The sequence below is a fragment of the Felis catus genome, chromosome F1 (assembly GCF_018350175.1).
Source record: "Felis catus isolate Fca126 chromosome F1, F.catus_Fca126_mat1.0, whole genome shotgun sequence".
Classification (NCBI taxonomy): Eukaryota; Metazoa; Chordata; class Mammalia; order Carnivora; family Felidae; genus Felis; species Felis catus.
The window spans coordinates 65,574,058-65,598,984 of record NC_058384.1 but is presented as its reverse complement, the minus strand read 5'-3'; the positions used below and the strand labels follow the sequence as shown (position 1 = coordinate 65,598,984).

The window sequence follows — 24,927 nt, the reverse complement described above, 5'->3', positions numbered from 1 at the left end:
GAGGCAGGTGTCAGCTACAAGGGTAATCATTTTGCATTCTATACATGTATCAATTAAACAACAAAAATTAGAAAATATAGAGACATAAATGTAAAAAAGAAAACAACCAAAGGATAGAAATATGGACTGCAAACACTAAACAAACAAACAAAAAAACACTGGTACTCTAGATTGTGAAAAAGTAGACTTTAAATCAAGAAATGTTATTAGAAAGAACATTTCAGAATAAAAAGGATTCAGTTCATCAAGATGACTCATAATTCTAAATGTCAACACAACCTTTAACTTAGCTTCAGAATATATAGAAATAATGGAGCATTTAAGCAACACGATTCACAACCAAAACCTGACAGGTAACAAAAAACACTGCAAAGTACACATTCTTTTCAACTGGACGTAGACTATTCACCAAAACAGACTATTTTCTGGATGTACACCAAGCTTCTAAAATAATAGAGGGTGTGTTTTTAAAACAAAGTAGAATTAGACAAGATATAAATGTCAAAAAAGATAGTAAGAACATTTCCAAGTGTTGGGAAATTCAGCTAAATACAATATGGGATAACCAATGGGTTAAATAAGAAATTAGAAATGACAGAAGCATTTTAACTGAGTGAAAATAACAAAAGTAACATATGAAATTGTGAGGTGCTGCTAAAACTTTACTTACAGGGAAATTCATATCCTTATATCAAAATATTAGGAAAGGAGTGGCTAAATATTTGATAATCTAAATAAATATCCACCTTGAGAATTTTTTAAGAAAGAAGTTAATCCCAAGGAAAGAAAAAGAAAATGAGAAAGATATAAAAAGGTATGAGTGGGATAATATCCAAAGATATAACAGAGAACAATAAAAAAAAAACCCTAAAGCTGGTTCTCTGATAAAAATGATGCACACCCAGCAGCAGCAAGACTGAGGGGAGGGAGAGAGAGAAAAAAAAAACTAGCAAATTATGCATATGGGGAAGAAAAAGAGGAACAATATTGCAGGTCCTACAGACAGTAAAACCACAGAATTGGGGAATGGAATAATCCTAGTGTTCAGCTTCCGTGCACGTGGTCTGTGGTCACCATGGGCACCTGCCCACGAGCAGCCCTGTCCTTACCTGCTTTGCCAGGAGAGCAAGTGATGCAGTGAGGTCTGTGTCATTGCCATTGGTCTTCAGACTTGCTTCCTTCTCAGCTAGAGAGCAAAGACGATTAATTAGAGGGGAAACACGGTTGCTCCTGAATCAGCTTTGGTAAGGAGAAAAGGAATATTCCCTACAAGCCATTAGAGAACCTCCTGACTCCGGGAGTGAGTCATTTATTGGAATATGGGAGCAGTGGGGGGCTGATGGGTGGTCTCTCTGGACTTACGAAGTGCAGCCCTGACTGAAGCTGAGCTGGGACCAACACTTCTGCGTGGTTTGGAAAACAAAGGAAAATTGCAGATCAGGCATGAGTTAAAAACAATCAAACACGCTATTTTTTTTTTTAGAATGTTCTGCTATAGCTCTGCCCTTCTGAATATCACATGCGAAATCACCAATTCCCCAAAAATGTGTTTTATGGAATTCTGGTCCTCAGTCACCCCTCAGCATGATTTTGTGTGTGTGTGTGTGGGGGGGAGGGATGAATGTGTGTGTGTGTGTGTGTGTGTGTGTGTGTGTGTGTGTATGCACACATGCATGCACATGTGAGTGTAACTATGTCCAGAAAGGGTAGGAGTGAGTGATGAGGGAGCATCTCTCTTCTCACCGGAAGTGAGAAAACTGCAGAATCTTTCTACCGATGGAATTTACCAGCATTTCTCACACCCAAGGACCTTGGCCTTCACATGCCATACCTATCCAGGCCTCCACCACATCAGCCTTCCAGTTGAACTGCTGAAAGTCATAATCATCTTCCAATTGCAACTTCCAAACAGCCATCGCCTTAGCCAGAGAAGGGATCTTTTCGGTCAGAGTCTGGATCTTGGTGGCTACCTTCTCCGTGTGCTGACTTTTCTCCTGAGACACCAAGATGGAGAAGAGAAGGAACAGATACACATTGGTGGATGTCCATGGCTAGAAGTTGAATTCTTTAGTATGATAAAAAGGTGGCATCTCTCTCATTACAAATACGTAACTATTCTCCTCTGGGTCGACTGCAATTATCGTATTATTGTATTTTTCATCCGTGCCAGGATGGTTACTTCCACTCTAGCATTTAGAAGATCTTCTTGGGTGGGGCCACATGAGTGTGACTTTCTTAGCCGGAGTCCCCTCTGTTTAAGGATCTCTGTATAGTACTTAGATCAGTGAGAGTTCATAAAAACAAGCATTTATACCAAAGAATGATTCTCAAATTACAAAGGGGTTTCAGTGTGGTCCTCTTCCCTAAAGGTGCACGAAGAACTTCTTTATGTTTTTACAATACTCTATAACCAAAGCACGCGATAAGATGTTTATAAATGTCTTACGGTGAGTAAGAGGGTCAACAGGGGATTTAAGGAAATCTGAGAGATATGCCTGTAAGAACTAGAAAAAAGAATTTCCAAAAAACAGCGACTGAACAGATAATTATGTGCTCAGAACAAAAATAAGATAGCTAGGAAGAGATTATTAAAATTCAATGTATGGGGGCACCTGGGTGGCTCAGTCGGTTGGGCGTCCGACTTCGACTCAGGTCATGATCTCATCGTTTGGGAGTTTGAGCCCCACGTCGGGCTCTGTGCTGACAGCTCGGAGCCTGGAGCCTGCTTTGGATTCTGTGTCTCCCTCTCTGCCCCTCCCCCACTTGTGCTCTGTCTCTCTCTATCAAAAATAAATAAACGTAAAAATATTAAAAACATAAAATAAAATAAAATTCAGCGTATGGTTTTAGCACTGCTCGTGATTCTGGACCAATCCCTTTGGACCAATCCCTTTAGGAAAATGATCTTGGCCTGGAATCCCTGAAGTACTCACCTTATTTAAAATATCTTCTCCTTGAGCACACACATCTTGCACTCGGGTCTCATGGACGGCAAAGTCATTTTCCAATGCTTTGTGCTTCTTTAGCAAGCTCTGTGGAAATGAGTCCGTGAGAATCGACACATCCAAGCCTGGACAATCTAACCCACCCATATTCTGACTCCCGTTGATGCAACTCACAGGAACGATTTGGCTACGCTAGGGGGGCGTCCACTTTTTCCTGCACAGTGCCACTAGATGCCTCCCCCAAAGCTCTCCACTTGTTAAAAAGGGCAATCTTACCAGAAAAGAAAGAAGTAAAAGAATACAGTGACACTGTTTCTAACTTACTAGGGTGAACGTAAGCTTTTCTGGACTTTGGAATGAGAGTGTTGGTCAAGGGAATACACACGGATTCCTCCATTTTGAAATGTACATAATTCCATGAAATGCTGTATCTCACAGAAAAAGAGTAAGTATCATCCTATACTAAGAGTGGGCATAAAGGCAGGTAAAGAAGGCGCTGAGCTGTTTTGAATCTCAGTCTTGAACTTCTCTGGGTCTAACTGCTGCTGGTAGGATGGGGAAAGGATTGTGGACAAAGCCCAGAAGCAGTGAGTCTCCTCCTTCTTTGTATTCTCCCGAGTGTTTTCCAGACAAGGCAGCCCTGCCCACCACCACCCTCCATCCTCGAGGGCCTGGGCTGGCTTGGCTGCCTCCTCCTGGTCCTGTCCCCAAAGCACCTGCCCACTTTTCCTTCTATACCACATACTAGCCTGGGCCACAGGAAGAAATGGATTTTGTATGACTAACACGCTTTTTAACTGCCACATTTTGCAAACAAAAGAATTTCAGGATACAAGGTGTTCTTAGGCATGGTTATTTCTTTAAATACAAGGTGCACTACATGATATTGGATGACTGTATATTTCATCTTTATGCAGAAACTGTACATGGAGATTGGATACTGATCCACAATATAAGATAGACTGATTTAGCTGTGTTTTACGTACACACAATATATGAAATAAAGTCTCTTTAACCCCATCTCCTTCTGTTTCCAATATCTTTTCTGTGCTTCCCCTTGGACACTGTGGACAGCTCAGGTGCCTCACATCTAATCCATGCTTCCTTTAAATAAAGTCTAGGTGTCCCTCCTTCAAATATATTCCTACGTCCTAAGTAGCCTCCTCAATGTTGTGTTAAAAGTTGATAAGGCCAAAGCTTAAAACTTAACTTTAAATATATCTTTTATGGTTCTTGTAGTTGTAAGAAGTTGATCAGAAATATCTTCTCTTCTCCTCACATGTTAAACAAAGAGAGAATATGAGATTGGGGGCAGGAAATCTAAATCCAACGACAGGTAGGCAACTCTCTTTTCTTATATTTGCCAATCTATACGGGTCCAAGAACCCCCAAACCCAGAGGACCAATTGTTTTCTTGATAAAAGATGACACAGAAAGGCTAGGTGGATAGGTATCTTAAGGTAATGGTGAAGATTATTAGCAATAAATCCTCATAAAAATCTATTCCTGGAATTTGTATGTTACTGCAAAAACTTTTCATTAAAATGAGTCTTTGAATGTGATGGTCTGAGTGTACCTATCGAAAGATCAAGATTGGCTGAATGGCTTTAAAAATGTGACCCAGCTATATGTGGTCTACAAAAGCCGCACTTCAAATAGAACAGCATGAGTGGGTGTGAAAGTGACAGGCTGGCCGGGAGGGACACCTGCGGAACAAAGAGCCACTGGACAGTCACAGGCACAAAGATGAACCGCACCCGATGCCTCATCTCAGACGACAGTGAACTCAAAACAGCTAATGGACCTAAAATGAACACGTAAATCTCTAAAGTTCTAGAAAAAGACATAGCAGCTTTTCATGATCTTGGGCGAGGCCAAACGTTTGCATTTTTGACACAGAAGCACGGAAGGTCAACAGGTAAAGCAAACAAACATTACGCTGAAGAAAATAAGGCAGCAAATAAGCACACAAAAAATTAGCCATTAGGGAAACGAATATTGAAACCACAAGGAGATACACCACACTCCTATAAGATTGTGTAAAATAAAAAAAAATGGTGACGGTACCAACTCTTGGCAAGAATGTGCTGGAAGGCGCCATCACTCACGCGCTGCCAGCGAGTGGGTAAGACGGTACGGCCGCTCTGGAAACAGTTGAACACTTTTTTATATTTTTATGCATGTATACTTTTTTTACAGAACCAAATATGCAGTGATCCTACAGCAATTGGATTCCTGGACATTTATGCCCAAGGAAGGAAGACTCACGTTTACATGGAAGCCTCTGCATGGATATCGATAGCAGCTTTACTCGTAACAGCTCCAAAGTGGAAACGACCCAGACACCCTTCAACAGGTGACATCCACGCCATGACATACCACCCGGCAATAGCACTGAATGAACTGTTGTCACACACAGCCTGAGCGAGTCACCAGGGAACGATGCTGTGCGAGAGGCCAACTGCCCACAGTTACGGACTGTATGCATTCATCTATACAACATTCTTCATACGTCCAAAATTACAGAGGCGTAGGGTAGATTAGGGGTTGCCTGGGGTTAAGGGGGAGGCAGAGGGAGGACGGTGTTCTGCAAGATGGTGACGGTGACGTGCTGCCTCTTGACTCTGTCAGTGTCGAAGGGCCGGCAGGTGTTACCACGGGAGGAAACTGAGTAAAGTGCACATAGGACCTCTCTGTATTACTTCTTACAACTGCACGGGTACCTACAGTTCTCAAAACGTAAGGTTTGATTTTGAAAAGCAAAGCCTTGGGAATGTTTGATACGAAAGCTTAAACCACTCATACATGTGCAGTGTGTGCACATGTCCCAGAAGACGTTTCAAACGAGAGGAGTTAGTGGTGGGGATTTCATGCCACGTGCAGGTTTTAAGTTTTCCATCGCCGGTGTGAGCCTTCGCTTATGTCATCACGTAAGAGTGAATGAATCTCCACAGAGACTTCTCGGTAAATCCCTAAGTTTTAAGGCTACTAGGTGGAGACCTCAAGGTCCCAAGAATATCATTATCTTATGATCACCTTTAGATCAGCTTTAGATCAAAAGCTCTAAAACTCCATCTTAACTCAAGATCACATGGACCACTTGGTCATTTCTTTATTGGAAAACTCAATACTGTATTCACAAGGGTGTCTCTAAGTTGTAGAACTAGTCTATCTGCCAGGTCGCCCTTCTAAAATTTGATTTTCTGGAAAATGCAACCAGTGGCCAGGCATGAGAATGTTTCCAATTAAGCCTAACATTAGTATTTGAGGGAATCTTTAGGAAACCTACCTCTGTGAGGGAAGGCCTGTAAGCATGAAGGACTGAACTCACGAATCATGGGATTGAGACTTGAGTCCTGTCTTCACACACTATTGATTCTGTGATCTTGGGCAAGTTGCTTGCATCCTCGGACCTTGATTTTTCATATTTAAAATTGGCAGGAGTACCCATATTTCCGTCATCGTTTTCTCCCACCAGGAAAACGATTCTTTTCATGGATGAAAATGTTGACTACTTAAGAAAAGATTTAAATCAGGGGCATTTGGGTGGCTCAGTCGGTTGAGCGTCCGACTGTGGATTTTCTGCTCGGCTCATGATCTCACAGTTCATGAGATTGAGCCCTGCGTTGGGCTTTGTGCTGACAGCATAGAGTCTGCTTGGGACTCTCTCTCTGTCTCTGTCTCTGTCTCTGTCTCTCTCAAAATAAATAAATATGCTTTCTAAAAAAAGAAAGAAAATATTCAAATCCAAGGGAAGAAAATCAATCGTTCAGCCTGTTACTCACCTGAGTAGCGGCCAGTGTGTCCCCAGAACCCCCTCGGGCAACCATAGCTTCCTTTTCACTGATCCAAGCTTCTTCCTCCTCAGCATTCTCCATGAACTTCAGGTATTCTAGGGATTCTTCCAGTCGGAGCCCTCTGTAACAGGGCAGTGAACCCCAGTGAGGATGGGGAGAAGCCAGCACGCGGGGGACTATACTGAGCAGCACAGCCGCACGAGGCAGACGCACAGGACAATCTGATCTGAGCTCCTGTGAACAGGGGGAGGCCCTGACCGCAGAAGTCCTGTTCTGTGGCATCTCCTGCTCCCTGGGAGTCTTTGCTGCTGGGAGGAAGCCTCGTCCAAACACGAGTGCCCAGCTGGAGAACAGTGTCAGTGAGCTAAGGTCTCTTTCTATTCTGTGTGCTGCCTCTTATATAGTGAAGGCACCACAAAAAGCTAGATGTTTCCTTCTACTCCCCAGCAAGACACATCTTCCTACCGCCAACAGGTATGGAATTATAGGCAGAAATTATTTGCTTTGGCCATCTGGCTACAAGGGAGGAAATCTACCCCTCGTTCTTTGCTTCCTAGGGGCTGCACATAGGGCCAAGCCTGGGAGCGGGGTGGGTCATACAAAGTAAAACAGACCCGGGGGCCACGGCCCGGTGAGAAGGATGGCTGGCATGTGGGGACAACCACGATAGCCGTGAGCGCAGGAGCCGGCGGGTGGCAGCCGCCTGACCTCTTCCCCGGGGCAAAAGGGGGCAAGCTGACTGGAACACTGACATCTGGACAGGGACTTTGAAGATCAACAGAGACGGGGAGCTGGGGAGAGCAGCCAATGCTAAGCCCAATACCAACAATCCAGGAAGACAACGGCCTCTGTCCGATCCCCAACTCACCGAGTGCTGGCCAACTCTTTGAGCTTCTCCCATTGTTGAAAAAGATGAGTCAGGCGCTCCTGGATCTCCTCTCGCCCCACAGCAGCCTTGTCTCCCAGCCTCTCTGCCGCATCCAGAATGTTCTGAAGGACACACCCCCATGTCACACTACTCCACGGTCTCTCTCCCTCTGTCTCCATTTAGTCATCGTTCCCCCAACGAGGTACCCAGCCCTTCCGACCCTCCACATCATTTACAATCTCCAGTGCTCGCACCAGGCTACACTCCATGACCCGCTTTCTGGATTATTCACGCTCGCAGGGTGACCCTGCTGCCGAGCCGGACCCAGACTTGTCTCCTTCCCTTATGGCTCGGCTCAAGTACAGTTTTCCCAGAGGTCCCAGCCTGCATCCTAACACCAGCAACAGTGCCTGGGGTGTTGAAAGTGCCCCTTCCAGGGGCGCCTGGGTGGTGCAGTCGGTTAAGCGTCCGACTTCAGCCAGGTCACGATCTCGAGGTCCGTGAGTTCGAGCCCCACGTCGGGCTCTGGGCTGATGGCTCAGAGCCTGGAGCCTGCTTCCGATTCTGTGTCTCCCTCTCTCTCTGCCCCTCCCCCGTTCATGCTCTGTCTCTCTCTGTCCCAAAAATAAATAAACGTTGAAAAAAAAAATTAAAAAAAAAAAAAAAAGAAAGTGCCCCTTCCAGGGGAAAACATGGGTCTCCGCACAGACCCCTTCTGTCCCTAGGGGGCAACAGGCAGAGGAGGGAAGAACACCTGTGAACTCCATGCCCAGCTCTCTGTGCGCCCGCAGGCCACCTCCGCGTGAGGCAGCCTCACCCCGTTTGTCTGCGGCACGAGGGAGGGCTTGAGATCGCCTCCACTCTTCCTACCTGGATGGTGGGTTCGTGTGCCTGCAGCTCCCCTGCCAGGCGCTTGTGCTTCCTCAGCAGGTTCTGAACGCCCTGCAGGTCCCTGCCGTAGTCCTGGGACCTCACTCGTAACAGCTTCTCCCTGGGACCAAGGAAGGAAACCCCAAATGCAGTTTAGACGTGTGAGGCCATCCGAGAGCGAGGGTTTTCTCAGAGTGGGTGTGTGGCTGGGGGGTGAGGAGGTGGCAAATTCCGGTAACCACAAAGGTATTTGGTGCCAGAGGCTTTCTGCCAAGCTCCTGGCTTAGTCCAAACACCAAGGAAAGTAACATACTGGGGGCGCCTTTGGGGCTCGGTTGGTTAAGTGTCCGACTCTCTTGATTTCGGCTCAGGTCATGATCTCATGGTTCGTGAGATCAAGCATCTGACTGTGCTGACAGGGCAGAGTCTGCTTGGGATCCTCTCTCTCTCTCTCTCTCTCTCTCTTCCCTCTCCCCGTTTGTGTGCTGTCTCTCAAAACAAGTAAATAAACATTAAAAAATAACATACTGATCCCCACCGTACCCACAGCTGTAAGAGCCTTCCCTTTCATTCCCTTGCCTGACTACTGGCACACCTTTTCTTCTTTGCTCAAGAACATACGTTAATGATTGGTTTTCAAAAACATTAATACACACATATCAATGAAGCCATGCACATACCTGACTTTCATGGCTTTATTATTTTTGTCTACTAATATCAATAGTGACTTAGGTAGAATGGGTGCAAAAAGTTGATACTACAGGACTCATGGCAGTTGGATTGCTTCCAAGTGAACAATGTTTGAACATCGCCGCAAAGCACAAGACAGGGCTACGTAGACAAGATCATATTATCTCATTGCTTCTAAAGTTTTCTAAGATGTCCTCCATGCTGCCCCATATACAACACTTCCCCCTAAGTCATTGATTACCAGCGAGAATCAGCAGGTTTGTACGAGAGGAGCACGAGGAGGCAGGTTAAATGGGAAGTCGGGAAAATAATTTGATTTACTAAGATTTCCCCAAGTGTACTTTTTACAACGAAAGCAGAGTTAGTAACCAACCCATGGCAGGTCCTGTGTCCAGTTCAGTGGCACCTTCGAGTCACAGGATAAACGGGGAATAAGGACAAGGATGTTGCCAGCTGACTAAGCTGTAAAGGCCCAGCTGTCTCATTCTGACATCGCACACACTGTGAACCCTCTAGAACAAACACACAAGGTTTCTTAATTTTGTTCCCAGAGTGTACGTGAATTGCTCCCTACTTCTCCAAGCCTGTCTCCTTCTGCCTTCATCCAGTGAGGGAATTTGAGAAAAAGAAAACCAGTGTTAAATTTAGGCTAAGGCAGACATGATTAAGAAGTACTATCACTTTGAGAAACAATGACACGCTTCATTTCAGCAGCAAATAGGAACCTGTTTAACAGATCATCTATTCTCCTGGATCGTTCACACAGTGTGAGTTGGTAGTACATACTCTATCCACGATTCCTCATCGTCTAGATCCTGGAAGAACTGGAACAAGGCATAGGCCTCTTTCAGCGTCTCGTGGTGTGCAGCCGCTAAGTTCCGGACATTCAGGAAGCGTTCATTGACATTATCCCTTTGCTCCACAATCTGGTCAACGTTGAAAGTCCCACTGGAGAGCAGATGAGTTGCTGATTCATTCAGGTCCTTGAGAGCGTCCTAGAAAGTGCAGGGGTGCTCAGTGAATGGAACCCCACAGGCTTTGAGTACATTCTGGATTTCAACTACCACTGGTTCGTGTTCGAGGACTGGGTGGAAGAGATTGCTTTTGAAGATAATTTGATGATACGCCCTTTTAACTCGGATGGGATAAGGGTAAAGACAGTAACAAGACTATATTCCTTAAACCGCACATTTTGCCTGGTGGTGTTCTGCCTTGCATTTTCCTCCTCTCCCCAACTGGAAAATGAGTGTGAGTAAGTGTGTGTCCAAAGAGGACTGTCCTCTTCACGGTAGTCCTGGATTTGGCAGATGTATCCATAGGAGTATTCAAGAACAGCTACGTGACCATAACGTTCCTAGGCTGGCCACATCGGGAACACACCCAGCCTGTTCTGCCTGTTTTTCTGCCCTTCTAGCGATGTCGATGTCGTGGGGGAATATCATCGAGTCCTAAAGATCTGGGCTTAGAAAGCATTTGACTTCTTGCCCTTCCTGTGCATATCTCTGCCGTGAAATAAAATCGATAATATAAAATTCTTCAGTATGAGCAGTGTCCTGGTGGCTCAGTCGGCCAAGCTTCTGACATCGGCTCAGGTCCTGATCTCACAGTCCGTGGGTTTGAGCCCCACGTTGGGCTCTGTGCTGACAACTCAGAGCCTGAAGCCCCTTTCGGATTCAATCTCTCTCTCTCTCTCTCTCTCTCTCTCTCTGCCCCTCCCCCTCCACGCCCTCTCTCTCTCTTCTTCAAAAATAAACATTAAAAAATTTTTTTAAAATTCTTCAGTATGAAATTAATACCCGCCAACCTGTTTATCGTTGCTCCCAAGACACGTATCTGCTTGATACTGGAATGCACTGGAATTCTCCATGGAAATTCCAGAGTGCATATTTAATTCAACTTCATTGCACCTGATGTCCCCTTCTCATCTCTTTGCCCTCCGTAATTATGTAAAATAAACTTGCAGTTTCTTTCCAAGACAGATCGGATATGAGCTTTGGAAGATAGTGAGTTTATATACGTGCATCGTTCAAAGGTAGACACGATAACTTTAAGCCCCTCTTTCTGGAGTCTTAGAATCTACAGTTTCATGATAATTGGTTAGCAGTGATCATTGCCACAGCTCTGCAGCTCATGAATTTGACCTGAAGGTAACAACTGCTGGCTGAGGACACCAGTCAGTTTTGGTCAGGTTTGCCAAGAAAGCGTTCCCCAACGGCCTCCTGAGACGAGGGAAGAAAGCCAGAAGCATTTGCATTCAGCCAACAGGACTGAGATTCCAACACCACCTACCTCTCGGGCCGACATCTCCGTTTCCAACAGCTGATGTTTCTTGAGCAAGTTTCCGGCCGAAGCCAAATCCCTGGCCTGATCTTTCATGGCCAGCAGTGTCTCTGCCTGGAAATAAAGGGATATGCAGCGAAGCTTCCAGATGAAGCCTGTCCTTAGGGAGAACAACATTGGCAACCATGTCCCCCAACTTTCCCCAAGAGAGTCAAGTTCAATCCATTTAACTGGCAACATTTACTAAGCTCCCGTGTCCCCGCCCTTCCAGGTGCAATTACCTCTGAGAGCCAGAACTTAAAGTCCTGGATGCTTGTGTTGAACCTCTGTTGGCGACTCGCCTCATCGAGCTTTTCTCCTTTGTCAGCTGTTTTCTCAAGCAGGTAGTCCCACTGTCTCTGCAGTTCCTGCAGTTGTTTCTGACCCAAAGAAACCTGGGGGTTACTATGGTCTTTAGGATCCCGAGTCCTGTGACAATATGAAAGTCTTCGGTAGGGGGCCAGGAGTTAGGGCTTAGCCAAAGTCGGCCAGCACTTGAGGGCCATTTTAAGCCAGTCGTGCTCAATCTGGGTAAAGAACAGCAGGTGCTGGGAGGAAGTCTGAAGAAAGGGCCCTGGGTTGCTTCCACAGACTGATGCCTAAGTGGCAAAACCCTCGGCAGGAAGGATAGAAGACGCCAAGCCAGCACGATATCACTTGGGCATTAAGTCTGAGGCTTTCTCAGAGCCCTAGGTCCTGGGTTTGACGAAAGTGGTAAGGTCTGAGCCTCACGGTTTTCTCACTTCTTTTGTGTGGCAGCGGAGGGAAGACCGGTAACCACAGAACACGCTCCACATCCCTACCCACAGAAACTCTGAAGTGGGAAGAGGCTTCTCCTCATGTGCCTTTTAGCCCAAACCATCCTGAGCAGAACCCTTACCCTCACGGTTTCTTCATTGCCATCACATGCCTGCCGCTCAATCAAAGAGTTGCCCAAGGTGAGGACTCCCTTCACCTGCTCGGTTCGGCCTTTGACCTCATTTTCAAAGGCCTTGTGCTTCAGGTATTTCCTCTGAAAGGAAATCAGAAACTAAATCACCCTGGAATCTAGGGAAGTGAGATAGATACATTCTGGGTAAAAGAAAAGACTGAATGTGCCGTCATAACTAAGGTGGTGACTTCTGAAGGACTCACCCCTTCACGTTGGACTCAGAAGCCCCTGAGGGCAGGGCAGGGATCTCAACCATTAGGAAGAGTTGAGTGTTAGGGAGATACCCTGCATCCAGAAATCTGGGGATGCCAGAGTTTTCCAAGATTCCCATTTCGAACTTGCCTGAATGTTGGTGGGATCTTTGTAGGATTCATCACAGGCCGTGGGCAGCATCTCACCGATCCATTCCTCCAGATCCTCGAGGTCACGGTAGAATTGTTTGACGTCAGCATAGTCACCAAGTTTTGTCTGCTCAGCAACCAGTAGTTTCTTGAGAGCCTTCCATCTGGAGGAGGAGGCTAGGTCGCTCTCTGCCCTCGACCCTCGAGGGCAAATGCCCAAGTGATATTGAGCTTTGATGCCATAGCCACTAATCTTGCCATTTGCCAAACTGTGCCTTCTCCTTTCATTATTTATAGACTGAAGGAGGAAGAGACTTCTCCTCAGGTGCCTTTCGGCCCCCACCATCCTGAGCAGAACCCTTACCTTCATGGTTTCTTCACTGCCATCACACGCCTGCCACTCCATCAGAAGAGTTCCCCAAGTTGAGGACTCCCTCCACCTGCTCAGCTCGGCCATTGACCTCATTTTCAAAGGTCATATATTACTATATATTACCCGTTTTATTATATTGATAGGCTTAGTTGTCACAGAATCTCATTATTTTCAAATATGAGATACAGTGGTTAAATCAGGTATTTTTTTTTGTTTTAAGTTACCTTCCATGACTTTAATTCTGTGACTCTCGATCAGAAAGGCTTCCAAGTGTCAAGACAGTTTCAGGCATTTAGAAATGAGAAGGACTCAGAGCGTGACCCCCATCCTCCATGTTAGCCAAGAGGTCCCTTCGTTCCATTTTCCTTAGCTCACAAAACACTTGCTCAGGCCTGACCTGTCCAGCACCCGTTGTAACCGAGCAGCAATCTCCTCCTTGGCATAGTGGTCATCAGCAATGAGCCGCTCCGCAACATTACCTAGCTCCGTGATCTTCTTGTCCTGGACAGAGGAGAAGAAAAAAGCCCAGACGCCTAGAGATTAGACCTCCAGGGCAATCCCAGACTCCTTCCTAGAAAAGAACAGAGGCACCCTCTGTGGCTTCACACGGCGGGGGGGAACCAGAGCCAGAGGGTACATGACTGCCACGAAGGTGGATTTAAACTCAACAGGAAGACAAACATTAAGAATGACACTAAGATGGGCTCTTTAGTACTGAGCTCCCTTAAAGAACAGACTCCTCCCATGGCCATCATAGAGGGTGAGTCCTGCATTGGGTGGGATGTTGGCGTAAGCAATACTTAAAGTCACTTCCAATGCTAAAAGTTAGGTTTTAAAAGGCCGGGCTGGCAGTAAGACGTTCCGATGTCGTGTGTGACCTGGGTAAGACTAAGCCACGGTGTCAAGTTGCCCTAACTACCTCAGAGGTTTCTGTAAGAAGCAAACGGGAATTAAAATATTTCTAAAGAAATAAGTCATACAGAGAAAGACAGATACCATACGTTTCACTCTTATGTGGATCCCGAGAAACTTAACAGAAGACCACGGGGGAGGAGAAGGAAAAAAAAAAGTTAGAGAGGGAGGGAGTCAAATCATAAGAGACTCTTAAAAACTGAATAAACTGAGGGTTGATGGGGGAGGGGTGGGAGGGAGGGGAGGGTGGGGGATGGGCATTGAGGAAGGCACCTGCTGGGATGAGCACTGGCTGTTGTATGGAAACGAACTGGACAATAGATTTGGTAAAAAAATATTTCCAAAGCATGAAACGACATGTATGTATTGGTATTTCTGTTATTATTACTAACATTTATTATTGGAACTCTTAGATTGGTTGTTATTACCTGGGCATTGATTGCTTTCTCCAAATCATCCCGTTTCTTCATTAAGGCCTCCAGACTGTCTAAGGGGCCCGCTCTCTCTGACCTCAGGAAATTCTCTCGTGCCATCATCCAGCTCTCGGCCTGATCACAGCTCCCATGGAACAACTACGGGGAATTAAAGTAGAGGTTATATTCAATCCAGGGCGCCAAGGACAGAATCTATCCCTCTCCTACGATACTGATATAAGAGATGCCGTAAGGGGTGCTTATATTCTCCCAAGAAACATTCATACCACGAATCTTACCTTTACTGGACCTTTCCCTCTTCCCTGAAACCACATCTTATGTTTTCAAATAAGCTATAGTATATATTTATATAGGCTCCATTCTCAGGGTGAGGTTTCCCATATGTTGTGCCTGGTGGATGCTGGCTGGTTATTTCTTTCACACTGTCGTAAACACTACCCTCACGGTCGTCAATGACCCGCTCGTACCTTCCCTCACTGGCTATAATCAGTCCCTCTTCTTCAGCCTCAAAATATTCATACATTTTGTTTTATTAAGAATCACCTTACCGTGCTAGAATCGGCTGTCTACATGTCTAATTTCACTATTTAAGAAAAGGGACGTTATCTCACTAATCTTTCTGTTTCCGGGGCTTCGCACACAGTGGCGTAAGAATAAGAATCATCAACCAAACTCTCAATCAATGAATACATTATAATAATAATCACCCCATCCCATGCCAAGAGCTGACCCCCATTTTGTTTGGCTCTTCTAACAGGGATCAGAGCAGAGAACACCACAACGATGAGAATACAGGGGCAGATAGTCAAGGAATGTCCTTGCGCTTATGGGGTGGTACGTCCGGTGAAATGAGCATGCATCTGGAGTAACCATGCACACTAGCATAGAAGGAATGGTCTGAGGCTATCCTGCTAAACGGTGTGAAGTTTGCTTTACCTGCAACTCCAGACATTGATGCAGCATCTTCTTGCGTTGATCCCAGGCTTTCTCTAAGTCACCTTTCTCTTGCCTGACCGCTTCAAGCTTTTCTTGAATTTCAGGGCTGTCACGGTGCCCACTTCTTACAAGTTCTCCGCCGAATTCCTCTAAGGCCTGGAAGGTGGGAGCCTCGGCCTCCATGTCAGCATAATGCCCCTGTGTTGGAAAAGGGAAGAGACTGGTGACGCCAGTGACATCTCGTCAAAGTCGTCAGATGAGGGAAGGTCGGGAGGTCATGTGATCGGCGCCTATGGCTTTTGTAGCCCCTACCGAGTGTCGCTCCAGCAGGATCTCTGTGCCAGTTAAATCCTCAGCCAGCTCCTCTGATGATACCATGCCACCAATGCCACTCATCCAGTTCTCTAGGTCCCTAGAGAAACAGACATATTGGGATTGACAGGACGACCACACAGCTTGTTACAGGGCTACCTGTCCTTGGCTTTTTCCTCTCTAGAAAACATTTCTAGAGGAACACTTTCCATCTGTCTTTCTCTGCTTCGTAGGCCCTCTGCAAACAGCCCTTTCACTGTTTGACTTAATAATGGCAATCCTCCATGTTTGAAAACGTCTTTGCATGTATTATCTCTTTCAGGTCTTGCAATAATCCTGTACGGAATTCTGGGAACTATTTTGTTCTCAGTTTGGAGATGAGGAGGTCAGCCTAGAGAAGGTAAGTGATGTTCTTATGCAGTATGAGTCGAAACAGACATCTGGACTGGAACCCAGACACTCGAATCCTGGACCGACACATATTCCATTACTCGTAATGATTCTTGTCCCTAAAAAGTGGTTTCTTCAGTTTAAAGATCAATCTTTTATGGAATCTCGAGGAAGGCATGTCTTCGCTTTTACTTTATTCCTAAAAGAATCTAGTACGTGCTCTGCCAGCACGTGCGCGTGCGCGCACGCGCGCGCGCGCACACACACACACACACACACACACACACACACACACTCCATGCTGTCGATGAGACCAGGGCCCATTTCTTACTCCAATAGCAGTCAAGAGGTATCACAAGGAGAGCTAAAGTCCATCACCCCAGAGAGTAATGTCGAGTAATAACGTCCTGACTAGCAACCCTGCGTGATGCCCAAATTAAGCATCACATAGAGAGCGTCCTTCGTCTTGTGGGAGAAATAGCAAACATCCACTCTGAGGCAGAAGGGTCTTTTCTCTTGTAAACTCATGTATTCACTTAGTCAAACAACTAGGGTTCACTGGGTGCTTATTAAGTACCAAACATTGCAGAAGAGACATATTTGTGTCTCCAAGGAGCTCACACTGTAGACTGAAAGAAACAAACAAACAAACAAACAAAACACAGAAGCTAATACCTATTTTTTCAAAAACAGCCTGAAAAGCAAAAGGGTCATAAAGAAGTAGAATCAGGTCAGAGTTGTTTGGACAGGGGGGATATTATTTCTGCATATTGAAGAGTAAGATTTCGTAAAGAGAAGGAGGCAGCATTTGACTTGGAATCTGAAGTCAGAGCAGAATCTGTATATACACAGAGCTATGAGTACATATATGATTGTGGGGGGCATCTGTGGATGCTATTTATTTATATTGTATGAAAAATGATAGCTTTCCAGAGAACCTGAATTGGAGAGGGGATTGCCAAGCGCAACTGCAACTATTTACCAAAACTTGCCTCCTTTTTTTTTTTTTTCCCAAAAGTATTACATTGTGAGCTACTACTTTCTGGATCCTCAATTCCCAACACTCCTCCCAGGAGACTGATGAGATGGGGCAGAATGTGGAAACTGTTTCACAGATAGAGTGTATATTTGCTCAATTATGCTAATGTCTAGACTCTCTAGCAAGGTGATGGAAATTCTCTATCTCAACACATCTAAGCTTATGTCTTGATACTTGTCTTGACCCCTCTGACATGTGATCCGCTGCACCAGCTGCCCCTGCTTCATGAACATGGTACACCTTTCCTATCCTTGTGCCTTTGTTTGCTAGTTCCACGCATTCGTTAGGATGCGTGTTTGGGCTGTGTTGTGTTCTACCATGGTTATCTGTGCTCCTCTGTCCTTTCTAGTAGAAAGAAAACATCCATATTCTACAGCTGCTGACATAGCTCCCTGTATACCGTCCATGCTCTAGGCTTACTTGATTTACCTAGATGGCGTCACATTCCTTCCAACTTTGGTATCCTATGGCTTGAACTACCGAGCTGGAGCTTTTTGTCTTGCCAGAGGTGTGATCTGGATGTGGACATACCCTCCAAACCAGCCGTGAAGAACACCTATACTCAGACTGCTCCTGGAAGGTCTATGTAGAGACCAAACACGGAAACCGCCCACCCCACTTGGCATAGTCTGCCTCTGGAGCTTTACCTGGCTCTGTTGAGGAATGTGTAGAATTGCCGGGCCTCATTTAAGTCGTGCTTACGGTCCTCCGTGCACCCTAGAAGGTCATCCCATGTCTCCTTCAGCTCCATTCCCTGGTTCTGCAGATCACCAGCGGCATCTGGGTGGGACTCACTGAGCCGCTCTGCCGTCTCCCTCAACATGGTCACCTGAGGAGGTGCAAGGACTGAACCTCAGCAAAATAACACTTCTGAGCCCTGGCCATGTCCACTCCTCAAATAGACATCAGTGAGGTACAAGAACATCTTACTACTTCATAAAATAATGCCAACCCTTTGGGTACACACAATAACTCCCAGAAGCAGTCAAACTTGACATTATCACCCTTCTTTTTAAGATAAGAAGGTGTCAGTTAAGTGACTCTTCTGGTCAGTGGCAACATCAGTTAGGAGCCCCCAAGGGTCCTGACTTTTAATGTGAAGGTCTTTTCAATATGGACATTTTCTGTGCTCTTTTTGCTCTGCACGATAATACCAAGCCACATGATGCCCTGTGTCATTCCAGTGCGCATCTGGCAAGTTCCGGGGCTTTTTTTTAGAGTGGAGGGGGATTATGTGCTGTCAGTTCCTCACAGAGGGAACGGGAATATGATTGGCCCAGGCTATCCTGGGTGTGGCCAGTTCCCCCTCTGTCTGAGGCTGTGGGCCTTCTGTATGGTCTAGGCACCTGGAACCCACTACAGAGGTACTTGGACAGTAGAGGTCATTGCAATATGCTTTTCCCTCTGTGTTCATGGTCCTGGGCATGTCCTTTTGGTGCACCTGCTGTAGGGACAGATCTAAAAGCAAGTATGGAGTAAGATAAGGAGAAGTAGAAGAGTGTGGGACTGGGGAAGGAAAGCAATAATGAGGGCACGGACAGGTGTAAATGAGACGGGGGGACGTTGGGACAGCTTGGGAGCGCACACCTCACCTTCTCTTCCAGAGGCATAAGGTCTCTCTCAAAGACCTCATGCTGCCGCTGAAGGGCCTGAACGCTGAACAGGTCTGAGCCGGGATCAGCCGCCCTGAGGGCCTGGAGCTTCTTCTCAATCTGCTCCTTCGTGTCATCTGCTTCTCTGGTTCATGAGAGGAAAAGACTAGAGTGACAGTGGATTCCACAGGCAGACCAGGTGGCTCCAAGGAAGTCATACCATCATCCCCATCACCCTTTCCGAGGTGCTAGAATGTAGGCTCATTGAATTGTCCCACCAATACCTGAGGCATAGGTACAATTCCCATTCCCATTCTCTATAGGCAAAACTGAACCCCACGGGGGCCATTTTCCCAAGATTATTCCACCGCCACCTGGTGGAGCCTGTCTGCACCAGCTGGCCTGGCTGCAGAGTGCACACTTGACTGCTTCCTGGCTTTCCACCTTCAGTCCTTCTAAGCAGCCAGACCTGTCTGCGTTTTCCTTGGTCTCCTCTGCACACTCAAAAATACACGTAAACACGGTCAAGGCATTCGGTCACCATTTTGTTTGTTTGTTTGCTTACTCGCCTATGGATGTGTGGACAAAGATTTGGAATCAGATGTAAAAAATGGCCGAATCGATAGTCAGAGCCAATGTGATAACCTGTTGCCTACTGCTAGTTCAGAAATATAATGACTTAAACCTCTTGTGTCTACTCCCCGTTGCATTAACTATCATGCAGCCTGCGAATTATGCACCGGGATCCACGAACTAGAAAATTAGAGTTCCTTGTCTGGGAGGATCCCGCGTGCCAAGAAAGGAATCCACTACTGAGATGCCCAACCCCCTCTTATCTCTGTCTCAGAGGTGCTGTGCTGACCGCTGTGCGTCCCCTGCAGTCGTCAGCCTTGGGGGCCTTTCTGGGGTACCTCCTCACCTGTGAAACATCTGGACGGCATGGGCGCTGCCCAGCAGCTGTCGCTGCTCTTCTGCAAGCCTCTGCAAGGAGTCCCAGCGATTATTCAACTCCTGAAAGAAGCAGACACACAGGAGTCCGCTGGAAAGCTAACGCAAGTCGCTCAGCGCCGTCCAAAGACCAGACGAGGCTTGCATCATGGCTGTTTCCACGTGATCTCTTCCGAAACTGCACAGGTTTCTTTCTTTCCTGGATAGTTTGAGCTTGGCCCTCATTCATGCTGTTAAGCAAGGGATCATTTTCCTTCCCCAAATGACGTTCCAGGGTGGAACCATCAACCCTAGGCCAGCAACCGATGTTTGCTGCTGCAGAGACTAATTACAGTCTCCAAAAGGTGAATGGAATACGTTGCCTTGGTAGTTAGAAGTTTTTACCATATTTCTGCATCCTAGATTGACCAAGCTAAACAACCACTTAGAGCTGTACTTCTTTATAAAGAGGAAACAAGTTATTCCTATGCACACGCCTTCTCCCTCTCACCCCATGTCGACCGCCATAAAAGAGGCAAAGGACACATCTTCCCTGGTTTATGACAACCCAGAGAGCTGGAGCGGACCTCCCACTCACGTTCATCAGATCTTTTATAAAATCTTTATGATTTTAGGTCCCGATCTAAATCAGGTCTAGAAGGCCCCCACCTCCCATCTCTACTGACCTATAGTTTTCTCCTTCCTTCATCAGATCTCATCAGCGCTTGTCCCTTCCACTAAGCTTTCCTGACTAACCCTTTTCCACCGTCAGAGCTTCTTAACTGCATTTTCTTTGTATTCATGGGTTTGGGCATGAATTTTCCGTGTTTGTAAGAAAAGATGGAGGTATGTGCTGCGATCTATAGATTTCAGATCAGTTTAAATATATACATGGTTAGACTGTTTGAACTATTGTCTCTGACCCTATCTGAAGCCAGCTTGAGACCTTCTGCCCGTTCTAGCTGATCTGTGGAATATGACGCTGAATGTATTTAAGTGAGACGTAGACCCCCAGACCTCAGCCTGGCGGTGAGGAGAAATGGAAGGAGCTTCACTTACCTGACGTAGCTGAGCTCCTTCTGGCGTTAGAAGCTTTTCAAACAGAAGATCATCCGCCACCTTGTTGATATCCCTCAGCCGAGGCTCATTGGCCTTCAGATCCTGGGTGGGAACATTTGTCCAAAGCGGTATAAATCCCCTTCTCAGGAATCTTCATACCTTCCGGCTCACCTCTGCCCCAACTTGACTAGACATTAAACATACTGCTAACCTCGCCTGCGAAGCACAAGAAGATGCCCTCCGATCTGCCACTAAGAAGAGTTACCTTTAAACTCCCTGACCCTCTGTGGCTATCACGAACTTGGCAAGAGGAGCTTCTATTTTTCTGGAGTGTGGAGCACATCCAATTTCCTAGATTCCTTAAAATTCTCTCCTGGATTAAGTGACGCCATTAAAGGAGTCTCTCCCTGAGCCGCATACTGTGGTTTCCAACCAGTACAAATTCCTTTGCTTTCTATAGAATTTCACAGACTAAGCTGTGACCTGCTTGTTTTAGGTCATGTTGTAAGAAACCGCTCTGAGGAGCTTAGCACCATGCCTATGGGGACGATATTGTCCATTACATTGTACAAAGGCCTCCTCGTGGGAGGCCACGAGCTTCCTCATGGGAGTGTCATTCTTGGTGTTCTTTTATAATTTTGTCCTTGCCTCCCTTCCTTTCACTGTCCTCTTTTCTCTTTCCTTATGTATTCTGTGTGTGTATATACAATCCATATAATCCCTATTATCTATCTATCTATCTATCTATCTATCTATCTATCTATCTCTATCATCTATCTATCCATCCATATGCCTGTGTATCTATCCATCTGTTTACCCAGATTTCTACCTATCTGTCGTCTATCTATCCTCTATCTATCTATCATCTATCTATATGTCACCTTGAATTCTATGTAGAAGGCATCATAAGAAAAAGAAAGAAAAGGAGAGGTTTATATTCGCCACTAGATAACGTATGGAATAAATCTGTGAGAACAGAGGACAGAGGGTTTTAGGCAGGCAGAAACTTAGAAACTGTCTAGCTGTAGGGGCACCTGGCTGGCTCAGTCAGTTAAATGTCCAACTCTTGATTTTGGCTCAGGTCGTGATCTCATGGTTTGTGGGACTGAGCCCCATGTCAGGCTCCGGGATGAGAGCTCTGGAGACTGTTTGGGATTGTCTCTCCATCTCTCTCTCTCTCTCTCTCTCTCAAAATAAATAAATAAAAACTTTAAAAAAAAGAAACTGCGTAAGTGTAAAGTCAGGTTGTTTTCCCACCTTCCCACCCCAGCTTCCCCCCTCAACCTGAGCTCCCAGAACACAGCGCAGTGTGGGGCAAGTGCTGAAGAACTCAGGGAGACCAGCAGTCCCAGAAGAGTCTAGGAGCAGCAAGGACCACAGGCTGCTGAGTCAGGGACTAGTCTCCTCTGTGTTTTCCTTCTAGCTCCAATACCCAGACAGGGATTTGAAATGTGGGACCCTCAGCAGCTCTGAGATGGATATTTAGCAAATGCGAAGTTGAACAACCACTTAGGGGCAGGTGTGGAATAAATGGAAACAGTAGTCACTTCCAGAAAGCCGTCTAGAGGAGAAAGTCACTCGTTCTCACCGTTTGGAACTCGTCAAACTTCTTCTGCAGCTCCCAGACATCATCCAGTTCCACCCCGGTGTTCTCTGCCTTTTTCTCTTGGATCCACTCCAGCATGTCGCCCGCCTCATAGGCTAGCAAGAACTCGTTGTAGCGTTGCAGCAGGCGACATCTGCGTTCCTCGGCCCTATCGAGGAGGGAGCGGTACCTGCGCGGAACCAGGGAGAAGGGGAAGGCGTCGTGAGACACGAAACATGAGACGCGTCTTTGCCAATAAGAAATGATTAGCCAAGTACTGTCTGGGTTGGCAGCCTCCAGAACTTACTGCTTCTCAATCTGTTCCTGGCGCTCAGTGATGCTGCCTGGTTCTTCTCGTCGCCGCTGCGGGAGCGTGGGAAACTCATCGTGAGCCAGTTTCCTGACGTAGACAGCGGGCACAAAGCCTTGGTGGTCACCAGCTTCCACCTTCCACCAGTCCTGCAGAGAGAGAGATCCCCACTCCTTCCCTAGGTCTCAGAAAAACACAGGTAGGAGAGGCTTCAACTCTCAAAACGAAGCCTGTAGGCACAGGCACAGGCCGAGGGCAAGAGAAGCAAACCACTGCTTACGACTGGCGTGTGATTTTCACAGATGTTGGAGGAGGTAAATAAGGACTTGCAGGGATTGTTCAAGTCAGCCTCCGAAATCAAGGATCTTGACGTGTGACATCAGACCTTTAACTACGGTGGAGGTTTTCAAAAACCTCCTTTTTCAAAAAAGTTGTTTGAGCTCTTTTGAAAAGAGCCAATATTTGGTTACTTTTCTCACAGACCCGTCTCTGCCACATTGAAGAAAACCGAGTGGACAAAAGACTTCTCTTTTTTCAGGGTCCCCCTAGCCCCGACCATTGGCGTCCCATCACTAGGGCCATTGGCACGGAAGGGAGACAAGCAAGGAGACGAGAAGAAAGGGACAGTTTAGTATCGCAGACCTGCCATTCATAGTTTATATGTCTTTGGGTTAATTACTGAAGCTTTTTGGGTCTTCGTTTGGTTCACTGTAATTGGTGTTGTAACCCCAAAAGAGAGCTACAGGATCTTACATGATATCTGGAAGAAAGTTACGACTTAATAGATTACAGTGATTTAAGAGAGACCGCAGTAGAAAGGTGTTGGAGGCCAAAACATGGGTATCTGGCAAGGTTGGGCGAGTTGACCATGGCAGGGCCATCTTGCCGACGGGAAGAAGGTCGGAAGGGAGACTCACCTTGTTGATGGAACTGAGCAGAGTTAAGACGTCATCTTTCTTCATGGTGACTTCTCGATTGCTACGGGCCTCGAAGTCATACAAAGCCACCACCCTCTGTTCTCGGGCAGCTCCCTCCACTGGTGCAGCCTGTTGTTGCTGGACGAAAGCGGGAAGCAGATCATGTCAGGCACCTGTTGGACCCAACGGTGGTGGGTTGCCCTGGGCTGAACGGAGGGGAGAGCCTCGGGCTGGAACCTCCCGCACGGTTGCCATAAGAGATTGCAACGTGTCGCTCCCAGAGATATTCTCCACCCTGATACAAGAGGGGACAGGCAGGCTGGGGAACATGAACACAGAGTGAGCAAGTGAGTTTGTAGTTTGTCAGAAACATGGCAAATGTTCTAAGCCACCAGTTCGTAAAGCAGGTAATAAGGGATTAAATGCACCAACATTTCAGAAGATTGTTTGAGAAAATGAAAGACCCGCTATCTCTCATCACCTTCTCCATTTCCTGGGCCTCCACTGACAATCCTTTCACCTCTTTTTTTAAATTTTTTTTTAACATTTATTTATTTTTGAGAGACAGAGAGAGACAGAGCATGAGTGGGGGAGGGGCAGAGAGAGAGGCAGACACAGAATCCGAAGCAGGTTGCAGGCTCTGAGCTGTCAGCACAGAGCCTGATGTGGGGCTCAAACTCACGGACTGTGAGATCATGACCTGAGCCAAAGTCGGATGCTCAACCGACTGAGCCATCCAGGTGCCCCAATCCTTCCAACCTCTTAACCCTTAAATTATCATGTCAAGGAAATGTGGGCCTTTGTTTTTATGTTTTATTTATTTTTGAGAGCAAGAGAGACAGAGCACGAGCAGGGGAGAGGCAAAGAGAGAGAGGGAGACACAGAATTCGAAATAGGCTCCAGGCTCTGAGCTGTCAGCAGAGAGCCCGACGCGGGGCTTAAACCCACGGACCGCAAGATCATGACCTGAGCCAGAGTCGGACACTCAACTGACTGAGCCACCCAGGTGTCCCCTGGCCTTTGTTTTTAGAGATGGGTGACTTATAGCACAGGAAAGGCCACAGAATTTCATAAATTGAGACCATAAACTGAGATCAAAGACCTTGTATCTCTCTTTAGCAAGCAACCTGCTCTCCAAGGTATTTGATTTCCTACCGATATACTTTCTGCCAATAGGACATCTCTGAGAGAAGGAAAAAATTACGATCCCCCCTTTGTAAGCAATGGCTCACCCCTTCTTCAGATCAGAGTGGAGGGTGTATACCTCCCCTCACAGGCCCCTCGGGTTTTCTATCCCTCGAGTACCGCGTGTCCTCCACACACACAGACGCACACCCGTCTGCTCGTTTAGGCTCCACCGCGCCAGCCGAGGACGGCGGG

General features: G+C 46.5%; 1 protein-coding gene across 2 annotated transcripts in view; it reads right to left on the bottom strand.

The window, feature by feature from the left end:
- The window catches only part of SPTA1 (spectrin alpha, erythrocytic 1), a 66,114-nt gene that overhangs the window by 12,467 nt on the left and 28,720 nt on the right, over positions 1 to 24,927 (bottom strand). For both annotated transcript variants that reach the window (XM_019822345.3, XM_019822344.3), the window contains exons 21-42: positions 23,548 to 23,685; positions 22,628 to 22,779; positions 22,324 to 22,510; positions 20,736 to 20,837; positions 19,669 to 19,760; positions 18,750 to 18,894; positions 17,805 to 17,986; positions 15,729 to 15,828; positions 15,417 to 15,614; positions 14,475 to 14,618; positions 13,532 to 13,635; positions 12,763 to 12,925; positions 12,370 to 12,501; positions 11,732 to 11,869; positions 11,460 to 11,564; positions 9,957 to 10,165; positions 8,481 to 8,601; positions 7,611 to 7,732; positions 6,731 to 6,863; positions 2,934 to 3,032; positions 1,832 to 1,994; positions 1,110 to 1,186 (exon numbers count right to left, since the gene is read on the bottom strand). In XM_019822345.3, the coding sequence (XP_019677904.3) occupies positions 1,110 to 1,186; positions 1,832 to 1,994; positions 2,934 to 3,032; positions 6,731 to 6,863; positions 7,611 to 7,732; positions 8,481 to 8,601; positions 9,957 to 10,165; positions 11,460 to 11,564; positions 11,732 to 11,869; positions 12,370 to 12,501; positions 12,763 to 12,925; positions 13,532 to 13,635; positions 14,475 to 14,618; positions 15,417 to 15,614; positions 15,729 to 15,828; positions 17,805 to 17,986; positions 18,750 to 18,894; positions 19,669 to 19,760; positions 20,736 to 20,837; positions 22,324 to 22,510; positions 22,628 to 22,779; positions 23,548 to 23,685 (3,006 nt within the window). The remainder of the gene's footprint in view (positions 1 to 1,109; positions 1,187 to 1,831; positions 1,995 to 2,933; positions 3,033 to 6,730; positions 6,864 to 7,610; positions 7,733 to 8,480; positions 8,602 to 9,956; positions 10,166 to 11,459; positions 11,565 to 11,731; positions 11,870 to 12,369; positions 12,502 to 12,762; positions 12,926 to 13,531; positions 13,636 to 14,474; positions 14,619 to 15,416; positions 15,615 to 15,728; positions 15,829 to 17,804; positions 17,987 to 18,749; positions 18,895 to 19,668; positions 19,761 to 20,735; positions 20,838 to 22,323; positions 22,511 to 22,627; positions 22,780 to 23,547; positions 23,686 to 24,927) is intronic.